Source organism: Anabrus simplex, chromosome 2 (genome assembly GCF_040414725.1).
Source record: "Anabrus simplex isolate iqAnaSimp1 chromosome 2, ASM4041472v1, whole genome shotgun sequence".
NCBI lineage: Eukaryota > Metazoa > Arthropoda > Insecta > Orthoptera > Tettigoniidae > Anabrus > Anabrus simplex.
The window spans coordinates 976441831-976468147 of record NC_090266.1 but is presented as its reverse complement, the minus strand read 5'-3'; the positions used below and the strand labels follow the sequence as shown (position 1 = coordinate 976468147).

Here is a 26317-nt window from a genome sequence, read left to right as displayed (position 1 = left end):
TAGTGTTGTTACCAAGCCTCCTAGGGTATATAAGGGGTGTGAACTGCATCAAAAATTGAGCGATTGCTGTGAAGGACAAGGAGATGCCGCGTTCTTGTGTGAGACAATGTTATCGGCATCTGACAAGAGTTTGAAAGGGGCATCATTGTGGGTCTGCATTGGCTGGCCGGTCAAATCGTGCAATATCCAGATTTGTGCGGCTTTCAGATATGACAGTGGCCCAATGTTGGACTGCATGGGAATGTGAGGGCAGGCTAACTCGTTATCAAGGTTCCGGTTGACCACGTCTGATCACCACAAGGGAAGATAGTTGTATTGTGCACCGAGCACATCATAACCCCTTCACATCTGCGCCTGCCATCTGAAAACAAGTAATGGACTCCCTGCAACATTGTGTTTCATCCCACACCACTGGTCGGAGACTAGCAGCAGATGAACCAGGGAATTACCGTCCCATGCGCAGGCTGCTGTTAACACCACAACATAAACGGCTGCATTTGGAGTAGTGCCGTGACCGGGTAGCATGGACTGCTGACGAATGGCGTCACATTGTGTTCAGCGATGAATCACGGTTCTGCACTACCCTGGATGACTGTTGCCTGTGCATATGGTGGTAACCTGGGAAGAGGTCCCAATATTTTGGAGAGGTGCAGCGGTGTTACTCCTGGCGTCATGGTGTGGGGAGCCATTGGGTATGACTTCAGGTCACGGCTGGTAATGATTGAGGGAACTCTGATGGCACAACGGTACGTCACAGACATCCTGCATCTTCATGTGTTACCTCTCATGAAACAATATTGTGGTACCATTTTTTAACAGTACAATTCTCGTCCACACATGGCATAATCTCTATGAACTGTCTGCTTAATGTTGAGGTACTCCTGTCACCAGCAAGATCCCCAGATCTGTCCACCATAGAACATGCGCGAAACCAAGTCGGATGTCAACTCCATCCCAGCACCAGTATCCAGGATATCAAGGACCGGTTACAACAGTTATGGGCCAACTTGCCTCAGAAGAGGGTACAACGACTTTATGACACCCGTCCCAACTGAATCAGTGCATGCATGCCAGAGGGTGTGCGTCATACTAATAAGTTGGCTAGTACTGCCAAATTCTTTGTAAATTTCACTCGAATTTGTAATCACAGAAATAACATCATATACCCTCTTAACACGTGAAGTTTAATTTTGTTTCCTCCTCCCCTTCTGGATGCTTCAAATTTTTTGTCAGGCAGTATAATAAAGAAACCAGTTTCTGTGTTACTCCTGACATATAAGTCCATGATAAGAACACGTTTCTCCATATCGCGTGTCTCGTACAGTTTATGACCACTGAAGTGTCGGCATTGTAAAACCATTGTGTGACAGACTTCAAACCCAGGACCCTGAATAACGCACACCGTGATCTGTTCCTCCTACATCTGTTTGGATGCCTAAGTGTGGACGAGTGCTTTTGTGTTTTTAGCCATCCAACCTGCAATGTAATTAAAAAACTTAGACCTCCATTTCAGTGTCCATTTTATCAGCATGTGTTAAGACAGTATCATAAGTGCCTTCTTCAAAATAGCCTTTTAACAGAAGAATCTTCTAACACACAACACATTACTCGGTACTTCTGTAGCATATGTGATGAGAGATACTCATCACTAGTTTCTGTTCATGTGTTCTTGTGTTTCTCAACCAGTATTATTTCCAAAAATAAGCATCTGAAGATGACAAAGGGCAATGAGTAGAGTAGGATTGTCATATAATCCTCCTTGAGAACAGATCTGGGAAAATAAATTCTCAAGTGAATATTGGGTTTGTTTGTTTGTTTGTTTGTTTTTTTTTTTTTTTTTTTTTTTTTTTTTACACCGACACAGATATGTCTTATGAAAACAATGGGATAGGAGTGGGAAGGAAGCGACTATGGCCTTAATTAAGGTACAGTTTCAGCATTTGCCTGGTGTGAAAATGGGAAACCACGGAAACCCATCTTAGGGCTGCCCACAGTAGGGTTTGAACCCACTATCTCCCAAATGAAAGCTGATATCTTCTACGTGACCCAAACCGTGCAGACACTTGCTTCGTAAAATGTACTTCATTTCTAGATTCTGAACTTCTGAGATCAGATATTTCATGGAGATTGTCACAAGGATGGCTTTCTGGAGCACTTGCTTAGCTGTTTTCCCCTTGTAGGTCATACCGTTAATAAGGCCATAGATTTTATTTTAAATGTTTCCTTGGTGTTTTAACTGAAGTCCATATGCATTTTGCTAGGGAATTTAGAAATGGCCAGACTGTAAGAATTCATGAGGTCATACCAATTATTAACAGTTCCAATGAATTCACTCATGCTTTCAGCAACAGTTTTATCATCTTATAATTTGAAATAATCTAATGCTGTTGCTACACTGTATGACCATAATTCTGCAGATTTTCTTATGTTCATCCTTTCAGTGCCCCCAACACTTCAGATGACTGAAATTGATTTTTTGGCATTCTTTAATTTTATGATTGTCATTCTTAACCAGAGCTTCCACAGGTTCTTTTGAGACAACTTTACCATCAGAAAATTTGAAGCAGGTGTTGAGAAACCAGTTCCTTAATTAGTTTCAAGAGGTGAGCGGTATCTGCAAAGAAATATACTTTTTCTGATGTTCGTGGCTTCAAAAATTATGTTTTTGTTTTGTTGATTCCATATGCTTTCCACAAGCCTTCGTTCTCTGTGCCCGTATCACAGACACATACTATTACTTTGTACATCATTTCTGAAAATCGTGAAACCAGATTTTCAAGTATGTCTGTTGTCATTTTCTTAATGAAATCAGCATAAATTACTTGCTTCCAGTTCTCGAACAGTCCTCTCACCAACACAGTTTGCAATTGTGGTACTGGGGCTTATAATTCCATCCTTCAGGGAGTCAAATTTGAAAGCATATTTTAAGTGCATTTTGTCAAACTGGAGGAATGCAATTTTCTTGTGGTATTAATGTGAGACAGCAGCCAATTTCATCATATTCAGAATATCTCCCACGATTTCACTAACATTGTGCATGTCAATTTTTTAAGTCCATTTTTTCCTGCGCTGAAAGTCCAGTCAGAGGGTAATGCAGTTTTTGTCTCATATAAATGTAAGGTTTCTTCCCTTTATACCTTAAAGTGAAAGCTAATGATATGTCTTCACCAGTACAATTCACAAATTTTTGCTGGTTTGTGAATATTTTAATTTAATTTTCAGTAAAATTCCTTTCAGAACATGAAGTTAAACATGGAAATCAAGAGGACAAATTGGGGATAATATCTGTTTATAGGAAGAGGAGTTAGGGATTGCAATAATTTACCAAGGGAGATAGAGAATTTGCCACCCAGGCGACTACCCTAAATGCTGATCAGTGGTGACTGAGTGTTGATTAATGAGTTTTGTGAAGATGCTCTGAACAGAATACTTTAGCCTCCTACATTTAATTAACTCCTTAAGCAAATTACTTACAGATACGTGGCTTTTATGTGATTTCTTTCTGCTGCCTGTAATTTCAATTTAAGAACAGCAGTTTTTCTTTAGTCATCTAACATTTTTTTCAACATTTCAGTGTCTTCAATCACAGATCTGAGGAGGTGGAGTGGCTGGAGAAGGTGGTGAACTTCCAATAGTTGTGTTATGTTCTGCATCTTTTAACAATTCATCGGGCATTTTTTTTTTTTACTGTCCCTCTTTTCCTTCCTTCTTACTCTATCATGCGGCACTAGCTTTATGCCACACAAAACACCCAAATGTATAGAGGGAACAGCGTCTTTATGCCACACAAAACACCCAAATGTATAGAGGGAACAGCGTCTTTGTTAAGCATATATTTGGGAGTAAGTCCTAACAATTTGTCCTTCAGATCCCAATCAACATCGCTATTAGAAAAATGTTTGGAATGCACCCGGCACAAATCCACTTTCTATCACTCCTACATCTTTGGATCCACTGCTTTCTTAGCTCCTCATTTTTTGGGAAACGAAAGTATTTGATGTGGCTTTGAAGGGATTTTTCCTGGTTTTTGCCCTGCTGTTATAGCACACAGCAACCGTACACCTCATACCAGATATGTTTACATGCAACCCGAGCCTTAAATCAAGTCAAGTCAAGCTCAGAATAACACCCGAATAAGAAAGCAGCTATTCACCACAGAACTAGTCGCTAATTCAGAGAAAGTACCATGAAACTATAGAAGCAAAACTCACTTGCACATATTAAAGAAACTCACACACTAATCCCATATTATCGCAGAGACTCTTAGCGAGACTCGCAGCGGGTATAATCCAACAGCAAGGTAGGTCTTGTCGTGACATCATAATCTGGGCGTAGCCAAAGTCTTCGGAATGGAGAAACACCTGTTGTGGGCAACCTCTTATATACCAACCTTGGTTTACTGTATATTTACAAGGGATTTATTCATAGCTCTAAAAGTGTGCTGAATTATAGATTCAAAGCAAAGAAGAAAGCTACTCTGTTAGTTATTTCCAAATGGTGGGAGATTATGCATCTATAGAGTTCCTAGAGAATGTGAGAGAGAATTCACAGACTGAAATTTTCAGACTAATACTAATTGGTAGGGACCTGAAAAAATCACATTTGTGATAAATGCGAATTTTTTAATCTTGTATTGAATCCAAGCCTACGGTAATTCTAATGTGGAATAAAATAATTTTTACGCATAAATAGAAGTGCGACAAAATGCGAATTGTGACAAAAAAATGCTATATTAGTATGAATATGCGATTTTGGTGCGAATTCTGCAAAAATGTGCTATTTTATTGGCAAAAACAACATATTTTGGCAAAATCGTCAGAAATACTCAAAATATGATGTATAAATCTTTTGACCGTTCCAATCAACGAAGAAAAGTAGCTGATCGATTGCTGCTTGCTGACTTTAATTGATATTTAAAATGGGAATAGCAAGGGGAATAAGATCTGTATCGATTATTATCGAAATGTAAATCGAGTGTCATGGAAATAACGAGATAGACGCAGCGTTGTTTTCCTGTTGTTCAATATTGAAACTAGTGAAGAGTAGAAAGTCGAGCGATCGTTTAGGTTATGGGGCGCACAACAAAAACTACGCATGAAAGGGCTCAGCAATATGCAAAGGATGGTTTATATGCTACAAATTCAACGACAGTGTTTTGCAAGTATTGTAATTGCCGAGTTAGGTGGGGAAAAAAAAAAAGAGCATTGTGAAACATGTTAAATCTAAAAACACATGGGTAAGCAATGCGATAACGGAAGTTCAACCCCTGCTGCTAGTACGTCTCAAAGAAAGCAATCTTCTGTGCTTACAGTTAGATAGTTGTAAACATCGAAAAATTTCCAGAGATAACTTCTCGAAACGCACAGTTGAAGTATTTGCCAAAGCAAATATACCTCTGGAAAAGCTGGAAAGCAAAGAGCTAGGAGCCTGGATTACTGAGTTTTCAAATAAAGGATAAGATCAGAGAGAATGAAGAAGTACTGGGCTGACAGGAAACTGAAAAATTCTTTGTATAAAGTTGGCTAGAGTGAGGACTCTACTTGAAGTATATTTACCGGGTAAGTTTCGATTTCATTGATCGGGTACGGTTTAGGTATTACGACATTGAAACCACGCACAAAATTGAAGGATACCAAATTTGAGTGTGATTCCCATATCGAACTATCTTACCCGTACCCAATTCATCTAGTAATTTTAAATTATATTGTTATAATTTGAGGTCTTTCTTCCTTTCTAGAAGTTGCATCTGAACACCAGAAAAGAACAGCAGAGGCTCTAGTGGGGAAGAACATCAACATACTTTGTGACGAAACTACAGATAGAATGGGCCGCTGTGATTTTATCATCATATTCCAAGTCCCAGCTGGATTGAAAAGAGAGCTGCACGCTGTTTCTGTGAACTATCTTGAGGCAGGAAATGCTACAAACTGCTCTCGTGCTGTTTTAGAAGCTCTGCGCAATTATAGTGTACCATATGATGCAGTTAAAGTGTTTGTTCGTGACAGTGCCCCGTACATGACCCGGTGTTTTGAAATATTAAGTGTGGTCATAAACCCCATGGCACTACAGCCCTTGAAGGGCCTTGGCCTACCAAGCGGCCGCTGCTCAGCCCGAAGTCCTGCGGATTATCAGGTGTCGTGTGGTCGGCACGACAAATCCTCTCGGCCATTATTCTTGGCTTTCTAGACTGGGGTAAGTGTGGTCATAGGGGATCATTTAATGCATGTACAGTGCTGAGCACATAAGATCAGCTTGGTTGGCAATAGTTGGGTCGCAGTGATGACAGATTTAAATCATGTGGTTGCGATGATAAAGTCTGCATTTTTGAACACAAGAAAGCGAAAATATAATTATTTACAATTCTTAACATCAAAGTATGGTGCTTCAAAGGAAGCAAAGCTTTTTCCTGCACCTGTCATAACCCGATGGAATAGCTGGTTTCAGGCTGTCTTCTATTTGAGTGCTTACTTTACTGATGTTACATTTTTCAAGATGTCTGACATGAAAAACATCAACAACTGTGGTATTAAGTACCTGACTGATCTGAGTAACCGAGAAGTGAATATGGTTTATGTCACAGATCATGCAGCTGGATTGGTTGACCTCCTTACTGAACTTGAAGGGTCTCTGTATCCTACCTCTCATCTCCTTTACCCCAAACTGCATATGCCAGTTTTACCTTCATTTGTGAGGGGAATTTTTCTGTGCCAACTAATGATGCTTTGATTAAGCTCACTCCTCTACTGCAGGCTGCATGTAGAGGCACATTTGTCAAAGCTGCTCGTTCTTCATAGTGCAAGCTAGCCACATTGAAAGCTAAAGACCCCAACCATAAGCATTCTGTGTTAATTTCTCAAGCTTTGTATCCAAAAAAATATAATTTTGAATAACACTGATAAATTAAATGAGCTTGAGAAATTGTTAGGAGTAAGAGATCTCTCATGAAACAATATCTGGTCTGGTTACTGTTCTCTGAAACATGCAATTCAAACCCAGATGAAAGAAAGTGAAAAATGTGATATCATGCTTGCATTAACTGCAGTTCAGACAGAGTTCAGCACATTTGTTAAATACTGTCTTGAGTTATTGTGGACCCTAACGAACAATATAGATAGCGAGCGTGTGTTGTCTCATTACAACACAGTGGTTACAGACAGACGGTGCAATTTGAAAGAAAAGCAATGCCGAAGTACTGACAACGCTTTCATTTGAACAATGAATTTGTATTGTGTGTCAACCAAGGACAATAATTGCACTTCATAAACTTGGAATCGTTAAAATTAATAATACCATGCAATTATTTTAACTTTGTAAATAGATGCTAATTTTGGAAAAATATATGCTAATTTTAGTAAAAATAGATGCTAATTTTGAAACAAATAGATGCTAATTTTTCAGGTCCCTACTAATTGGTTAATTTATTAATATTCTAAAGCAAACATCCACCCAGTCATATTCAAGGTGTTGCTGAAAAGAAAAATGCTTCGCCAAAGGAAAGCCTTCCTCTAACAAAATCCTGAAAATAGAATCCTTGTTTTTATGAAATATTCTACTCTCAAGGATATATTTCTTCCATGTCATTGCCTCAATAAATTACTGTCCCATGGCTTCCTCCTGTAGGTTGAAAATGTTGCCTTTATAAGACAAGTAATTTATTTCCATGCAAAAAACTGAAAATACATAAGAAACAGTGGCTCCAATATTAGACTATGGCCTTCCAATAAAATTCGTAAAGTGTACAACACCTAAATTTTAATGACTACTTTCTGATATTATGTCTTTGGAAGACTAAAACATTTACTAAATTGGTAATTTTATCAATTATAATTTAACACTCTCACTACCAGACCATATTTATGTACATGTCCCTGAAAACCAGGTATTTTCTATGATATTTAAATTTATTTTGTGTTGTAACTATGCTACAAACTTTAATGAAACTTATACCATTTCAAAGGTCTACTCTTCTACAATAACACATAAATTTAAAAAAATACAATTATTTCCAATAAATTTCAAGTATTGTGAGGTTTTTTCAACCACATAAATGTCACACAAAAAAGTCAAACAAAGGATCATTGTTCATAAAATTATATCTTCATTTATCATCATTATGGATTGAATTTATAGCATGTTTTACATCACTATAATAAGTTTTGTGTGCCTTATTGCACGGAATCATATCGTTTCTTCGTGTGATAAATTTTGAAGCATGAGTCCATACACAGCGAAACATCGCACTGCTCACACTGGTAGCGTGTCTCCTTACGAGAAGTTTCCCTCTTGATTTCTTACTTTCGTGCTGCGAACGTGGCATATCCCACATTTTTTTAAGGGATGTGTTGTATAAAATGACATTCTGTTGGCCTTCTACAGTTCCAGTTGATGTGACTGTGTTAGGAACACCATCTTCAACAAGCTGTACTGCGAGCTGGGTGACAAAATCAGTGACAGTTATCTTCTTCCTGTGCTCTGAGCCGTACATCCAAAATGCATTGGACATAGCAAGAAGCATCAAGCATATTTTGAGCAACATGTAACAAGGACCAGCAAGAAAGTACTCAAACCACTATTTTTAACTATAATTTGCATAAATCTGGAGTTGATTTGAGTGATCAGTGGATTCAGTATAACCTGTTTGAACAAAGAACTGTGAACTGGTGGAGGAAATTGTACAGTTTTGTAAAAACGCTCAGTATTTTGTTATTCAGTGTTTACAGTGTAGTATTTTTCAAGTACATACCTTCAAACACACCAGCATCTAATTCATCTTTCGAATCATCCCCATCCTCATCTATATTAGCCAAACATTCCTCGATACCACACCATGATAAACTTTGGCTGGCCTCCGCTTTCACTCAAATGCACGCAGTGAAGTGCCACGATAACACTGTCATGAGAAAGGCATAGCCTTGAAAATATGTCAACTGGAATGTCAACTCTTGCTCAGTACGAGGTATAAACTCCCGGTGTCCACACCCATAGAAACACCACTTAGCAAAATAACATTGATTTAAATGAGCGACCCTGTAGAAACTATGGGCTTGGTAGCAAGAGTGTTAAATTTCAGTCACTTGAAGGGTAGACCTTTTAATTTTTTCTGAAGGAATGTAAAGAGAAAAAATGAATATGGAGATATCCTACAACTGGGGAGTTGATGAAATGTATAAAATGTGAATTTCAAGGGAAATTCAACACCTATTTTAAAAATTAACAACGAAATGGTAAACTTCAGACAGAAAGAGAGCAAAATAAAATTCATGAAATAGACATAAATACCAGTACTCAATCTCTTTCTGTCCAGAAGTGCTTTCTGTTGGTCTTTGTACAGTTCAATGGATTCAAATTATTGAAAAATAATTACGAATTTTCATTATATAGTTTTACCTTCAACAATGTCTTCAAGAGGAGGACAATGTAAGGACTTCTTCTCAACAACAGGATTCCTAATGACTTTGGGAATGTCAGCCATATCTGCAACCAGCTAAATTCTGAAAGAATAATAGATATGACAATACAATATAAACACACTGAAAAAAATAAAATTGTTCATTTTGACTAACTTAGAAGAATACCAATTGAAAAATGTTAAGTCTCAATAGACTATTCACACTAATTCCACATTCTACTAGATTAAACATCAAGTGTGTTTACTTTTCTACTGAACCCACCAACTCCTGAATATAAGGTCTCAGCTACATGACCTATACCATGTAGCCAACATTATTTTATCTAAAAGTCTATTTGAACAACACAATTAACTGATCAAGTGGGAAAGGTCCTAGAGGAAGAGAAAGACAACATCCTGTACATCTAGCTCATTAGGTGGGTTACTCAATTATGCTCCTTTTTAAGCTTTAGTTTCAGGAACATCTAAGTGAAATTTACTTCTAATTTTTTAGGTTCACAGCTGATGATCTAAATGAAGACAAAATTTCAAATTTCAGAATGAACTAGCATGGTTCATATCCTCATCTAGCTTAGAAGTTGACATCCTATTAATGTGTTCGGGGGCTAATATAATTGCTCTGTCCAAATGGCCCTTGACTGAATTCTTCACTCTCTCAACAACTTCTGGAGTTAGATTAGCCTTGCCTGAACAGAGATGTAGCATCTCTGATCTAGAAAACAGATTTCAGGTTAGTAGTTCTCAACCTAAGTGAAATGGGACTGAGAAAAAAGTGCAGCATGAACATTGTCAGCAGCAGTAGTAGAAGTAGTATTAGTAGTAAGTAGTATTTATAATGTTCTTGGTTGTACATCCCACTAACTAATTTTATGGTTTTCAGAGATGCCAAGGTGCTTAAATTTTGTCAATAAGAGTTCTTTTACATACGAGTAAATCTACCAACACAACACTGAGCACCTTCAGCCTACAGGTTCCTCAAGCTAATTTACTGATAAAATGGCTCAATAAGATGGTTAGTAAGGAGAACAAAACTCATATAATGAACATAAAGCATTATTAAGAAGAATGATGTTCATCATTACTTGAACCAATACCTTAGAGTAAATTCTTAAGAATCTGAGGAACTCGTGCAGAAGAACACACTCTCCAAAATAATCTTCTTCAATGAGAGTGTCATTATGAGCACATTCTGAAGATCCCTATGACCTTGTTATTCATATCTTATCTGCTGATAATGTATCAACTTCTGTTTGCATAATATAAATCAAGAAGTAATTTCTTCACAACAAAAGACTTAAACAGATAGAAATACCACATTCACTATTACAAGTGATCAATATGAGCATAACAAATATTTTATTGAGTATTTTTCTGCTCTTATCTCTATCCAGTACAGAAGATTGAATGCTATAATACATGTAACTTTAAATCTTTTCAATCCATCAAACACCAATTATAACACCTATAACATACCTGCAAAAAGCACACTATTAAACAAGGAGTTTAGTAGTAGTAGTTGTTGTTTTACACCCCAATAACTATTTTACAGTTTTCAGAGATGCAAAGATGCTGGTGCTTTGTACATAAGTGTGTCACTCACTTCCACGTCATTGACTCAATAAATTACTGTCCCATATCTTCCTCCTTTAAGTTGATAATGTTGCCTTTATAAGACATTAATCTATTTCCACACAACAAACTAACATTATGTGAGAAATAGTGTCTCAATTACAAGTATGTTATAGTGTTATAGGTCTTATAATTAGTGTCTGATAGACTGAAAAGCTTTAAAGTTAAATTAACTAAGTTGACACTGAAAGGTATAGTTTCATTCCTAATTCCTAATGCAGACACGCAGATGACAAACTGATGATATAACTTTAGCAATCTAATCTGATTGAGATGGAAATTCAATTTGAAGAATCATTAATCTATATCTGTGTCCTCAGGTAATGAGAAAGATATTTGGAAATTTTATTCTGCATCTTCACTTTTGACCATTACATGAAAATAATATTAGCGTTCTGACTCATACGGTATATGAAAGACCTGTGTGTAATATGAAGAGGTTATTAGAAACTTCAAAATTAAATCCACAAAATGCATTAAAATTGGAAATTAGAAATACCAGAAAATAAACTCAGAATAACTTTCATCATCTTGATTCCAAGCTATCCAGTGACTAGTATCAGGTGCTGCATCAGGCATTTACAAGGTCTCAGTTGTGCATCAGCTCAACAAGTTAGATGTGAACAGAGCATTAAGCGTAATTTACACAATGCCAGTGACCGGTATGTCATTTGGACAGTAGCTGTCCATCGCCATTTATATGGTGTCAGTGACAACAAAGAGAATCTAAGGCGGATGAATGGTGTCCAGGTGAACCTTCTCTCAAAATGTCTGAGGATAGAAGTGTGTTTTTCAAAAGGCAGTAAGATTTTTGCTTTGGTGTTGTGTGATGATTTATTGGAATTGTTAACTGTGGAGAGAAGGAGGAAATGATGATGAACATTAGTATAAGACTGGATGTTTAAAAAGAAACTCTGGGAACTTCTGCAAGTATAATAAAAGAGCTATAATTTAATGATCCTTAGGAGTCTAAAGTTGTGATGAGGCTTCAATCAGCCCAATTAGAAGAACTATTGTGTTTAACGATGCCAATTATTACATGTTCTGACACTGTGATGTGCGATGTAAAGACAGCAAGAGTGAAGTAAGAGATTACACTAGCTATTCTATCATCAGGAACCATTTTTCAAATGTTATAAAGTATTTTTTTTGCATGTCCAAAACCTCCATGTCAAATGTAATTCACAGGAGTGTTTACATAGGCCAGTCACTGACATAAGCTTGTGGTGAGGGAACGCCTGTTGTCAATCAGTTCAAAAATGTTTGATTTTACCTGCCTGGACAACTGCTGGCACAAGCAAATTGATCTAGTTGTTTATACATTACAACTGGCGTCATGTATATTAAGCTTTAGTTAAGTCCAGAAATGCCGGCTACAAAAACATTACAATCTTCCTTGATACATTTTAGTAATACATTTAAGTGAAAAATGGAAGGGTATGCATAGGTATTTTAAGGCAGAAACAGGTTCCAAGAAGGACATTCCAGGAATAATTAATGAACAAGGGGAGTGTGTATGTGAGGATCTTCAAAAGGCAGAAGTATTCAGTCAGCAATATGTAAAGATTATTGGTTACAAGGATAATGTCCAGATAGAGGAGGAAACTAATGCTATAGAAGTGTTAAAATTGACATATGATAACAATGACATTTACAATAAGATACAAAAGTTGAAAACTAGAAAAGCAGCTGGAATTGATAAGATTTCTGGGGATATACTAAAGACAATGAGTTGGGATATAGTACCATATCTGAAGTACTTATTTGATTATTGTTTGGTCAAAGGAGATATACCAGATGAATGGAGAGTTGCAATATTAGCCCCTGTATATAAAGGAAAGGGTGATAGACATAAAGCTGAAAATTACAGGCCAGTAAGTTTGACGTGCATTGTATGTAAACTTTGGAAAGGCATTCTTTCTGATTATATTAGACATGTTTGCGAAATTAATAACTGGTTTGATAGGAGGCAGTTCGGTTTTAGGAAAGGTTATTCCACTGAAGCTCAACTTGTAGGATTCCAGCAAGATGGAGCAGATATCTTTGATTCTAGAGGTCAAATGGACTATATCGCGATTGACCTGTCTAAAGCATTTGATAGCGTGGATCTTGGGAGACTACTGGCAAAAATGAGTGCAATTGGACTAGACAAAAGAGTGATTGAATGGGTTGCTATATTTCTAGAAAATAGATCTCAGAGAATTAGAGTAGGCGAAGCTTTATCTGACCCTGTAATAATTAAGAGAGGAATTCCTCAAGGCAGTATTATTGGACCTTTATGTTTTCTTATATATATGAATGATATGTGTAAAGGAGTGGAATCAGAGATAAGGCTTTTTGCAGATGATGTTATTCTGTATCGAGTAATAAATAAGTTACAAGATTGTGAGCAACTACAACGTGACCTCGATAATGTTGCGAGATAAATAGCCAGCAATGGTACTAGGTGCTTTGAAAAGTTCTCGGAATGTACTAGAATTAAGTATCTTACATCAGTGGAACTGATTTTATTTTTCAACATAGTCTCCCCGTAGACTAATGCATTTGTTCCAGCGATGTTCCAATGCCTTGATCCCATCTCGAAAATGAGATTCCTCCAGGCCTGCAAAATACCTCTCCAATTCGGCTGTCAGTTCTTCCCTTGTAGAAAATCTCCGTCCACCGAGGAAAATTTTCAGCTTGGGGAATGGATGAAAGTCTGATGGTGCCAAATCAGGTGAATAAGGTGGATGTGGCAACAATTCATACCCCAGTTCATGAAGTTTCGCCATGGCAATAACACTTGTGTGCGGCGGAGCATTGTCCTGATGAAAGATGACCTTTTTCCTTGCCAAACCAGGCCTTGTTTCGCATATCTTTTCCTGTAGTTGGTCTAGGAGGTTTGCATAATATTGCCCCATAATTGTTTGGCCAGTAGGAAGATAATCTATCAGCAGAATGCCTTTTGCAGCCCAGAAAACTGAGGCCATGCCCTTTCCGGCCAAACGCACTGCCTTTGCTTTCTTTGGTGGTGGTGAATCAGCATGTTTCCACTGCTTTGACTGCTGCTTTGTCTCTGGGGTACAGTAGTGGACCCAAGTTTCATCTCTAGTCACAAACCGGCGCAAAAAATCTTGTTGGTTGCATTGAAAATGGGCCAGACTTTGTTCGGACATTTCCAATCTGGTGCGTTTATTGTCCAATGTCAAGAGCCATCCATCTTGTGGATAATTTTTTCATACCCAATTCTTTGGTTAAAATATATAATATACCCATTCAGAAGACATCCCTACAGCTTCAGCAATCTCCCGCACTTTCAGTCGACGATCCTCCATGACCATTTTATGCACTTTTGCGATAAATTCTGGGTTTGTAACACGTTTTGGCTGTCCACTACGCGAATCATCATCCAAGCTCTCCCGATCAAATTTAAACTCGCTGGTCCACTTGGCAACAGTTGAAGGAGCAGAGTCCCCCAGTGTGTTCTGAAAGTCGGCATGAATTTCCTTTGCTTTCATACCTTTCTTTACAAAGTATTTAATCACTGCTCGAATCTCAGTTTTTCCATTGTCACAAATAACTACGCAGGAACAACAACAAAGAGTCGTCACTACCACACTCCTGCAGCTAGAGCACTGACGCGCCATGTGTTCACTCACAAAGGATGTATGATTATTCCGCGGGAACCTTGTTGCTCTAGCACTGACATCTAACGGTGATTCCGAGAACTTTTCAAACCGTCCTCGTATGTTGATAAACATGGTTAAAAGTCAGGTTGTGAGTTTCACAAATAGGAAAAGTCCTCTGAGTTTTAATTACTGCGTTGATGGGGTGTAAGTTCCTTTTGGGGATCATTGTAAGTATCTAGGTGTTATTATAAGGAAAGATCTTCATTGGGGTAATCACATAAATGGGATTGTAAATAAAGGGTAGAGATCTCTGCACATGGTTATGAGGGTGTTTAGGGGTTGTAGTAAGGATGTAAAGGAGAGGGTATATAAGTCTCTGGTAAGACCCCAATTAGAGTATGGTTCCAGTGTATAGGACCCTCACCATGATTACCTGATTCAAGAACTGGAAAAAATAAAAAGAAAAGCAGCCCGATTTGTTCTGGGTGATTTCCAACAAAAGAGTAGTGTTACAAAAATGTTGCAAAGTTTGGGCTGGGAAGAATTGGGAGAAAGAAGACGAGCTGCTCAACTAACGGGTATGTTCCGAGCTGTCAGCGGAGAGATGGTGTGGAGTGACATTAGTAGACGAATAAGTTTGAGTGGCGTGTTTAAAAGTAGGAAAGATCACAATATGAAGATAAAAGTTGGAATTCAAGAGGACAAACTGGGGCAAATATTCATTTATAGGAAGGGGAGTTAGGGATTGGAATAACTTACCAAGGGAGATGTTCAATAAATTTCCAATTTCTTTGAAATCATTTAGGAAAAGGTTGGGAAAACAACAGATAGGGAATCTGACACCTGGGCAACTGCCCTAAATGCAGATCAGTATTGATTGATTGATTGATTGATTGATTTATTGATTGATACATAAATGTTTAGGCGAGTTTGGATGTAATATTTTTAGAAAAATGGCACAAGGTCTAGTAAGTGCTTCTGTGAAGAAAACATGTTGACTTTTTGCAGCATATTAATGCATGATGTTGAAAGAATAAGGTTAGATTGATTATACAGCAACTGATTACATAGTAAACAGGCAAACTTCCATGTTCAAGTACTATATTTACCAAAGTTGTATGTTTAGTATGCATTCCAGAATAGAAAAAGAATAATATACAGCTTTGCAGGGCTGAGTAGTTCAGACGGTAAAATGTGGCTTTCTGAACTCAAGTTGGCAGGTTTGATCCTGGCTCAGCCCAGTGGTATTCGAAGGTGCTAAAATACATCAGCTTTGTGTCAGTAGATTTAATGGCACATAAAATAACTCCTTCAGGACAAAATTCTAGTACTTCAGCATCTCTGAAAACCATAGTAGTTTGTGGAATGTAAAACCAATAACATTATTAACTTACAGCTTTGAGCATTCTTAGAAAAATATATAAGAAAAAAGGTTTCCTGATGAGTTTGCTTTAAAAAAATGACTTGGTGGTACATTATTTTCAAGGCGTATTTTACAATCTTCAGGGTATATTATAATATGATTCATTCTATTGTATACCAAGGACTTATTAGCAGTCTTATGGCCAGAGAAGGTAGAATATGACACTGTATTATTATTGTCAGTGATTCTGCTTAATATTATGAAAGCAACAGCCACATTAAAAGCTTTTACACAAAGTAATTGTTCTAAAATACCTCAATTGCAACTAATATTGAGATGCAGAAACTTTTAGAATCCCATATCAAGAAATAATCAACCTTGGCTCCAATGAGAAGAAAGTATTTGAAAGGACACTAATTACGAGTTAAAAAATTTTAGGAACTAGTTTAATTCGCTTTTACCTCCTCGGCCAGCTTTAACTTTACATGTATCATGGTTAGAAGTTGTGTCATATTATCAAGAACATTTAAGTGAATTGAAAATGGTGTTAGTTTCCATACATACAGACTAGGCAGTCAGTATACAAACAACAGCAAAATACTTTGCTCAAGATGACATTACCACCAACTTTAATGGTGCAGTTAATTAGTTGTCTTTCTGTTCCCAAGGCGGTGGGCTGTCTTGTTGAGGATGTCTTGTTCGCTTCTGGGTTACAAAATTCTGACATCTCATCTTTTAAAATCTATTGCAAACTGAGGGATAATAAAATTATTATTATTATTATTATTATTATTATTGTTGTTATTATTATTATTATTATTATTATTATTATTATTATTATTATTATTATTATTATTATTATTATTATTTAACATCCCTGTTATTCAAGTCAGTGAAACCAACAAAAAACTGAATTAAAGTGGCCACACGGAGGACAGCATATGTTGCTGAAATGGTCTCTTGCGCTTTTCTATTCTGACTTCAGACGAACAGCAGGGTTGTATACTTCTGTAATATATGTGGTTTATTTACAAGATTAATTTTTCTCAAGTAATAATGTTATTAGAAGAGTTATGTATATAAGAAACAGAGTCCTGTAAATATGTAAACAACATAATGAGTGAATAAATACTACTACTACTACTACTACTAATATTACATAGGTCACGGTTGCCACCCTTTAAATACTGGCCACTTCCTATACAAATCCCAATAGCTTATGAATATGATGGACAGATTTTTAGTCATGTTAAAATGCAAGCTTGCCTCCTTCCTTCATAAACTTGAGACAACACTGCAATCCTCCAGAGCAATAAAATATTTTTTTTCTGGACACATATTACCAATAGAAAAATGATAAAACTTGCCATGATTTACCATATCCCAGGAATTGCTGGTAATTTTTGGAATCCTCATGTGTATTAGTATACAGAATGTATCCAAACATTTGTGACAAACATCAGGGGGTGATTCCTGGGATCAAAACAAGAAAAAATGTCCTTATGATGATGATGATGATGATGATGATGATGATGGTGATTGTTGTTTAAAGGGGCCTAACATCTAAGGTCATCGGCCCCTAATGGTACGAGACAGACGACATGATATGAAAATTAAAATTTTAAAAAGTATCCACTTACTAGAGTTAAAAATAAATAGTGCTGAAAAATTATTATGAGATGAAAACAATCAGTGGATCTTAATTTGCAATGCCTTATTTTCTAATAAAATTATAAGAAAATACAGGTGACAATGGAATAAGGCATTGCCTGGAAGTACAGAGATATATATTATTCAAGTTAGAAGTTAAAATAACACATTAAGATATGCAAACAAAAACTAGTCAATGGGATAAAAGAGCAGTTAACACAAATACACTAAGACAAAGGACATTATTACACACGATAAAAAAGACCACTATTCCTCATAAAACGGATGACGAGGTCTGCTGACTGCTCGTCATCTCACAGGATGAGGGAGACGGTACTCGGGAGTTTTAGACTACGGCGTAGATCGACCAGGTCCACACACTCCGTAAGGATGTGTACCACAGTAAGATGATTGCCGCAAGTACATACCAGAGGGAGTTCTTTCAGTAAATAGGAGTGCGTTACTATACTGTGGCCGATCCAAAGATGAAATAATACCACTGCTTCCCTCCGAGAAATCTGAAGGGAAGTCCTCCATACCTTTGTTATACCTTTTATCACTCTCAGCTTATTTGGAAGTGGAGTGGCCTGCCACTGCATCTCCCAATGGGACATAACCAAATGTCTCAGCTGAGAGCGAATATCACCAGCTGGAACCTTGTAAGGCAACGGGGGCAATGTAACTGCCTCCTTGGCAGCCTTATCTGCTAACTTGTTTCCTTCTACACCCATGTGGCTTGGGAGCCACATAAAAGTGATTCTGGGGCCGGCATCCGAATATTCGGCCAGCAGGTCCTGGATGCGCTGCGCCAGAGGGAGGCGAGGAAAACAGGTATCAATAGACTGTAGCAAGCTCAAGGAGTCAGTACACAGCAGAAAGTGTTGGCCCTCATCGGACAGTGCGTACCACAAAGCTTCACAGATAGCATAGAGCTCTGCTGTATACACACTACAGGTTTCCAGGAGAGAAAAAAGAAACCTATTGTTATCGATAACGAACGCACAGCTCACTTTCGTTTCTGCCCTCGAACCATCCGTGTAAATGACGAATGAACCTTGATACCGGCCAACAAATGGACAGGAAGAGCCTCCAATAAATGGAAAGGTCCGTGTTTACCTTCGGGCCAGTGTGCAGATCCAGGATTATTTCAGGTCATCGTATTATCCACGAAGGTACCCCACTTGGTTGTCTGACAAGGCAGGGAACAGAAGGCACGTCAAACAATCTGTGACTGCCATCCAAGTGTATTCCAACCGGCTGCACTGCTTGAGGGTAAGCAGTGTACAGCCAATGGTTTCCATTGCAGAATATGCAAGGATAGCTTGGGTGAAGTGGCATCTGTCAAAAATTTGCAGCATAGGACAGAAGCATTTGCTGGCGCCTCAAGTGTAAAGGCGGCACACCAGATTCGGCGAGCAGGCTAGCAATGGGGCATGTACAAAAAGCTCCTGTTGCCAACCTAACCCCGCTGTAGTGGATGCTATTCAGTTTTGCAAGGACACTTTGCCTTGCTGATCCATATGCTGCACTGCTGTAGTCTAACCTAGATAAGATATGTGCCCTATAAAATCGTAGGAGCACCGTGCGGTCAGCCCCCCAATTAGTACTGCTAGGGAACTTCAAAATATTCAACCTTTTAGTGCACTGCACTTTTAACTGTCACACATGTGGCTCCCATGATAATTTGCTATCAAAAAGGAGCCAAAAAATCGGTGTCAAGTACAGGAAGAGTAATTTTTTCTAAATAAAGCTCAGGATGTGATTGAGGAATGCGCTTTCAACAAAAGTGCACAACAGAAGTCTTTGCCGTTGAAAACCGAAAGCCATGTTCTAAAGTCACCTGTTCCACTCACCTAATTGCTTGCTGTAATTGTCACTCTGGGACTGCCATATCATGCGAGCTATAATGCAGAGCAAAATCATCCACATCTAGCGACGGTATTACTACTGAACCAGCAGCAGCGACAATACCGTTTATGGCAATCATGAACAGAGTGACACTAAGAACCGATCCCTGTGGGACTCCATTTTCTTGAACGTAGTATTGCTAATATGCCTTCCCTACTCAGACATGCAATAGATGGAGGGACAAAAATTTCACAATAAATACCGGCAAGTTACCTCAGAATCTCCACTGATGCAGGTCTGAAAGGATATCATATCACCATGTGGTGTCATAGGCCTTTCCTAAGTCAAAGAAAACAGCCACCAAATGCTGTTTGCAGAGAAATGCATCCTGGATAGAACTCTCCAGGCGTACCAAGTTGTCAGTGGTCAAGCGAGCGGCTCAAAAACCACAATGGTATTCAGACAAAAGTCCTTGCTTCTCCAGACACCACACAAGTTGGTGATTTACCATCCTCTCAAATAGCTTATGCAAACAGTTAGTAAGACAAATAGGTCTGTAACTTCCTACACACTTAGGATTTTTGTCAGGCTTGAGGACAGGAATTACTATGCCCTCTTGCCATTGAGATGGAAGCTCACCCTCTATCCAGATTCGGTTGCACACACGAAGGAGATATAATAGACTATCCTCACTAAGGTGTTTCAACATCTGGTCATGGAGATTGTCTGGTCCAGGGGACGTGTCCTTGCAAAGCGCCAAGGCTCTGCGGAGTTCCCACTCCGTTAAGGGCACATTATAGTCCTCTGAAGCTTGAATGGCAAAACTAAGGTGATGACGTTCTGCCTCCCGCTTCAGAGCGAGGAAATCACGACGTTAATTCCCGGAGCTAGTCACATCCGCGAAATGACTGGCTAGATGGTTAGCAATCGAGAGTGGTCGAGTGACGATACTGTCTGCAATGGAAATTCCCAGTACAGAAGATGATCCTTGGATACCCGAAATACATCAAGTTTAGTCCAAACTTGAGATGGCGGGGTATGTGACATCATAGACGACACATACCTCTACCATGAAGCTTTCTTACTCTGTCGAATAAGAACTCACGCCTTAGCACAGAGTTTCTTAAATGTTACCAAAATGGCCACAGTAAGCTGTCTACGATAGTGCGCAACGCGTTCTTTGATAGCTGCTGCAATTTTTTCGTTCCACCAAGGAACGAGTTTCCAGCGAAGAATGATGGAATGGACTCCTCAGCAGCAGCAACAATAACTTGTGTTATACAACTGATTTTGCCATCTACGCTCCGCCTGGTCACATTGTTAAAGACAGCTAGTGATGTGAACTTTGGCCAATCAGCATGTTTAAGAATCCACCGTGGAGGAGCCTCGATAGATTTCTGTTTCAACAAAGTAAGGACAATGGGAAAATGGTCACTGTCACAGAGATCATTGTGTGTAATCCACTGAAACAGGGGAACCAACGTTCGGCTGCATAGACTATACGAGAGTATGTGCCTTAACGTACAATGAAATGAGTTGGTTCACCTGTATTCAAAATACATAAATCCAGCTCTCTTACTAATGTTTCCAACTCCCTTCCCCTGGGGCAAGGCGTTTCAGAGCCCCATATAGGGTGATGGGCGTTAAAATCGCCCAATAGGAGGAAGGGAGGCGGAAGCTGATCTATAAGATCAGTTACATCATTTATATTACGAGGCTGGCCTGGTGGAAAATAAACATTACACACTGTTGCTATGACAGGCAGTGGAACATGAACTGCTACAGCCTCCAGCGGGGTTCTTAGTGGAACCTCTTCGCTGTAGGTATCAGAATGGACAAAAATGCCAACACCACCGGAAGATCAGTTAGCATGACGTTGTTCTGTAGAGTATAGTCTGAAATTTCTAAAGACCATATGATGACCAGGTCTGAGATTAGTTTCCTGAATGCAGACTATACTCGTCGAATACTCACTAATTAGCTGGCGCAACTCTGTAAGATCCCTATCATAACCGTCAAAATTCCACTGTAATAGTGACATAGTGTGGACTAAAAGAGTGTTAGGTAATGAGCAACAAAATGCTCTTAAACCTAAACACTATCAATATCAACATCTACATCCGTAGATGTAGATGACAGCTTGACGTCCATCCCATCATCAACAGATGGTGGGACTGACTCCCAGAACTTCAACGTATTGTGGGGGTAGGATTTTGTCCTATGAGGGGAGCATGCAGGTTTCGGAGCAGGCGTACCTGCTGGCGCTGATTCATACCCTCCAGATGGAGGACACGATTTCCCTTTCGCAGGAGAAGTGCAGGAGCGCCTGGTATGGGTGCTCCGCTTCTCTGCCTTCGTTTCTTATTTAGACAGGCTGGGAGATGTTTCCCCAGCCCTGGTCGACATAGCCGCCTCCGCCGGCGTGGGAGTGGCTTTCTCCGACCTCTTTGGGGGGAGACTTAGCCTTCCCCCCTGCTGCGCCAGCTTAGGAGTCCCAGCTGGCACAGACTTCTTTGTAGTCGAAGGTGGGGTAGTCCCCTCTTCAAGCTTTTACTTTTTGCGGCTTTGCTCGCAGAAGCAACAGCCGCCTTGGGCGCAGCGATCGCAACGGGTTTTGGAGATATAAACGACGAACCTGGAAGACTCTGTGCTATCTTCATGTAGTCTAACGTCTTGGTGGGTGCATTGATATAATTGAACTTACGGCGTGCTTCAAGATAGGAAAGACCATCCAGGGTCTTAATCTCCTTGATCTTCTTCTCACCGAGATATACTGGACAATTCAGATCTCGGGGTGAATGAAGACCAGGGCAGTTAGTACACCTGTAAGAAGTTGTGCATTCTACCGCACTGTGAGCTCCTCTGCCATATCTACCATATACATACTGATTCGAGCAACGAGATACCATGTGCCTGAACCTCTGGCATTGATAGCAGTGCATGGGAGGTGGGATGTATGGCCTCACATCACAGCGATAGGTTGTTACCTTGACTTTTTCTGGTAACACTGATGATTTGAAGGAGACAATGAACGTACCCGTGGCAACATCCTCGCCATTGACTTTGCGCGTAATGCGCTGGACGTGTGTTATGCCACGGTGCTTCATGTATTCCATCAACTCATCGTCAGTGTTCAAGATGAGATCGCGGTGGAAGATAACTCCACAAACCAGATTCAAGGTCTTCTGCTCTTCCACTTTGATGGAAATATCGTCAAATTGGTCGCACTTGAGCAACCGATCAGCTTGAACGGCAGTGTGCGTCTTTAACAACAAACTACTGTTGCACATTTTCTTCAGATCTTCCAGTTTGCCATAGGCATCTTCTATGTGCCTACTAAACAAAGTAGACTTTACCAGCTTGAAGTCACTCCCACCAGTTCTGGTAGCAACCAGAAACCTAGGGAACCTGGATCCCATTCCTTCACGCTGCGCTTGTTCCCAGGGGGTTGAACCCCTCAAGGAATCACAAGTTAAAGACTTTGGTGGGGGACCACCTTGGGCAGGCTGAAGAAGTTTCGAAGCCATGCCCGAAATCATCCTCCCCGAATGCCACCCACTCCGACCAAGGGCCTCTGTAGCCGAACCTAGCAGTCGGGGGTCCGATGTCGGATGATGCCTAATACGGAATGACTGAGGCAATGAGCACTATAACTCCCTTTCTCCAATCACCCGCAAAAGCATGTATCCCATAGCATGTACAGAGTAACTACTAAATATAGAGAAAAAATAAAAAAACAATAATAATATGTCCTTCTGGCATTCGGCTGTGCGGGGACCTGCGTTGTCAGGCGGATACTACTGCACGGGTACACGACACTCCCACCTGCAAGATCCCTGGGTGATCACAAGTGGGCTTTCAGGTGTAATCGCACACGTAAGAGGCCGATCTCCGAGCAGCACGCACAACTAACCCTCAAAAAAACAATAAAAAATAAAGAGGGGACCAACGGCCACATGACCCTTTTAGTCGCCTTTTACAACAGACAGGGATTACCTGTTACTGTATTCAGCCCCTCCTGCCCACAGGGGGTCCAACACATGATACCAAACTACAATCCATGTCCGCGCCTAGGTCGCCCCTTTTAGCTCTTACGACAGGCAGGGTATACCGCGGGTGTATTCTACATCTGCGTACCCCACCCGCAGGCGGTAATGTCCTTATGAACATGTCTTGCAATGGGCTGGTATTGAGGTACAAGTGTTGCACATAGCCACTACCATACTAACACTTTTGTTGTCCATCGTCTGTTTTATTCACCAACGAGGCCACATTTGGAGGACATGGCATCATAAATTGGATTAACATACCCAGGTGGGCAGTTGAGAATCCCCATGGTATGGTTGTTGCCAATCATCAACAGCACAGCAATGCATTATGTGGTATTATCTTTCTTTTTTTTTTTGCTAGTTGCTTTACGTCGCACCGACACAGATAGCTCTTATGGCAACGATGGGACAGGGAAGGGCTAGGAGTGGGAAGGAAGCGGCCGTGGCCTTAATTAAGGCACAGCCCCAGCATTTGCCTGGTGTGAAAATGGGAAACCACGGAAAACCATTTTCAGGGCTGCCGACAGTGGGGTTCGAACCTACTATCTCCCGAATACTGGATACTGGCCGCACTTAAGCGACTGCAGCTATCGAGCTCGGTGTGGTATTATCCATGATCAGCTGATCGGCCCATACATGCTACCATAATAACTGAATGGATCTGCATATCTGACCTTCTCAAGGGACATGCTGGCCGTCTGTCTGTTAGGTCATCAGCCCAGGGGCTGGTTGGAACCTCAAATAGCACCACCAAAGGTTATGCGGTTATAAGGAAACCCCAAAAACCAATGGCAGCACCAAAATGAGGCGTACTAGGCAAGATGAGGAGTGAGGTAGTTTGCCATTGCTTTCCTCACTGGGTCAGAAAGTACTATTGCAGCATGACTGACCCTATGAGCAGCACCTTTCATAACACTCAGATGCACTAGTCATGCTCTGAATGTCATTACTCAGCACTACCCATACCCCAGCAACTTCCATATTGTCACAGCCATGGATGTTGACTGGGACTTCGGTGGAAGCTACACTTTTTACTCTGGCCTGTGCCAAGAGATGGATGTACTACTGGAATATGTGCCCCTAGGAGTTCATCATGCCATGTAATTCATGCATGATTAGGTTCCAGCGAACTTCAATTTGAATGTATGCCGGTTACTGAACAACAACTGCCCACAACAGAGAATCCGGTGTCGAGATCCAGTGCATTGGCCTGTTCAGTCTCCTGGCCTTCATCCACTTAATCTGTGGGGACACATGAAAAGTATTGTGTACGCTACTCTGGTTAACAACATCAACGACCTGGAAGAGCATCTCAATAATGCCCAAGCAGCCATTCGACATGACCCAGGTATCTTCAAGTGGCTTCACAGTCCATGTTGAGGCTGCTCACAGCAGACAATTTGAGAATCTCCTATAATGTGGCCAATATACGACCTATAATTCTGATGCATGCAACTAAGCAACAATGCACTGTAGGACATACACTGATTAGCCAGAACATTATGACCACCTGCCTAATAGCCAGTATGTCCACCTTTGGCACAGATAACAGCAGCAACGCATCTTGGCATGGAAGCAATAAGGCATTGGTAGGTCGCTGTAGGGAGTTGGCACAACATTTGCACACCCAAGTCACCTAATTCCCGTAAATTCCGGGGAGGGGGCGATGAGATCTGACGCCACGTTCAATCACATACCAGATGTATTCGATCGGGTTAAGATCTGGTGAGCTGGGGGGCCAGCACATCAATTGCAACTCACTACTGTGTTCCTCAAACCACTCCATCACACTCCTGGCCTTGCGACATGGCACACTGTCTTGCTGAAAAATGTCATTGCCGTTGTGAAACATGATCGTCAAGAAGGTGTGTACGTGATTTGCAACCAGTGTACGATACTTCTCGGCCATCATGGTGCCATGCACGAGCTCCACTGGACCCATGGATACCTACGTGAATGTTCCCAGATCATAATTGAGCCAGCTCGTCTCCGTCCCACAGCACAGGTGTCAAGGAGCTGTTCCCCTGGAAGATGATGAATTCACACCCTCCCATCAGCATGATGAAGAAGGTATTGGGATTCATCAGACCATGCAATGCTCTGCCACTATGCCAACATCCAGTGATGATGGTCACGTGCCCATTTCAGTCATAGTTGCCGATGTCATGGTGTTAACATTGGCACATGCATGGGTCGTCGGCTGCGGTGGTTCATCCTTAGGAGTGCTCAGTGCACTCCGTGTTCAGACACACTTGTACTTTGCCCAGCATTAAGTCTGATGTTAGTTCCACCACGGTTCGCCGTCTGCCTTGTTTTACCAGTCTGTCCAGCCTATGACATCCGACATTGTAATGAGGGGTGGCCGCCCAACCCCTCAACATTTGTACGTAGTTTCACCTTGGTTTCGCCGCTTGTTGAAGACACTCGCCACACCACTCGTCGAACACCCGACAAGTCGTTCAGTAAACAAAGCAAATAATAAGATCCACCTTTTCAATACTATATATTACGGGAATTTTTTTTACATTTCTGTTAAATCATCACGTTTATGAACTTTTGGTACCGGGTTCAACAAGACTATATGTCATCATCAGCCTAGGATAAATTATACAAAGACAATAAAATACATTGATCGTGACCCTTATAATAATATCGTAAGAGTAAAATTAGAAATATACATATTAAAACTAAAGTAATATTTACATATATAAGCTGATAGTCATTAATACAATAGTGGTTGATTTTTATAAGGTGTACATCT

General features: G+C 40.1%; 1 protein-coding gene across 3 annotated transcripts in view; it reads right to left on the bottom strand.

The window, feature by feature from the left end:
- LOC136864588 (ester hydrolase C11orf54 homolog) overlaps positions 1-26317 on the bottom strand; it is a 216341-nt gene that overhangs the window by 165487 nt on the left and 24537 nt on the right. Inside the window, exons 2-3 of one of the 3 annotated variants that reach the window (XM_067141790.1) lie at positions 9388-9491; positions 4235-4361 (exon numbers count right to left, since the gene is read on the bottom strand). In XM_067141790.1, the coding sequence (XP_066997891.1) occupies positions 4235-4322 (88 nt within the window). In that variant the 5' untranslated portion in view covers positions 4323-4361; positions 9388-9491. Of the gene's footprint in view, positions 1-4234; positions 4362-9387; positions 9492-10503; positions 10622-26317 lie in introns of those variants that run through there. The other 2 variants (XM_067141788.1, XM_067141789.2) reach the window with 2 other exon arrangements.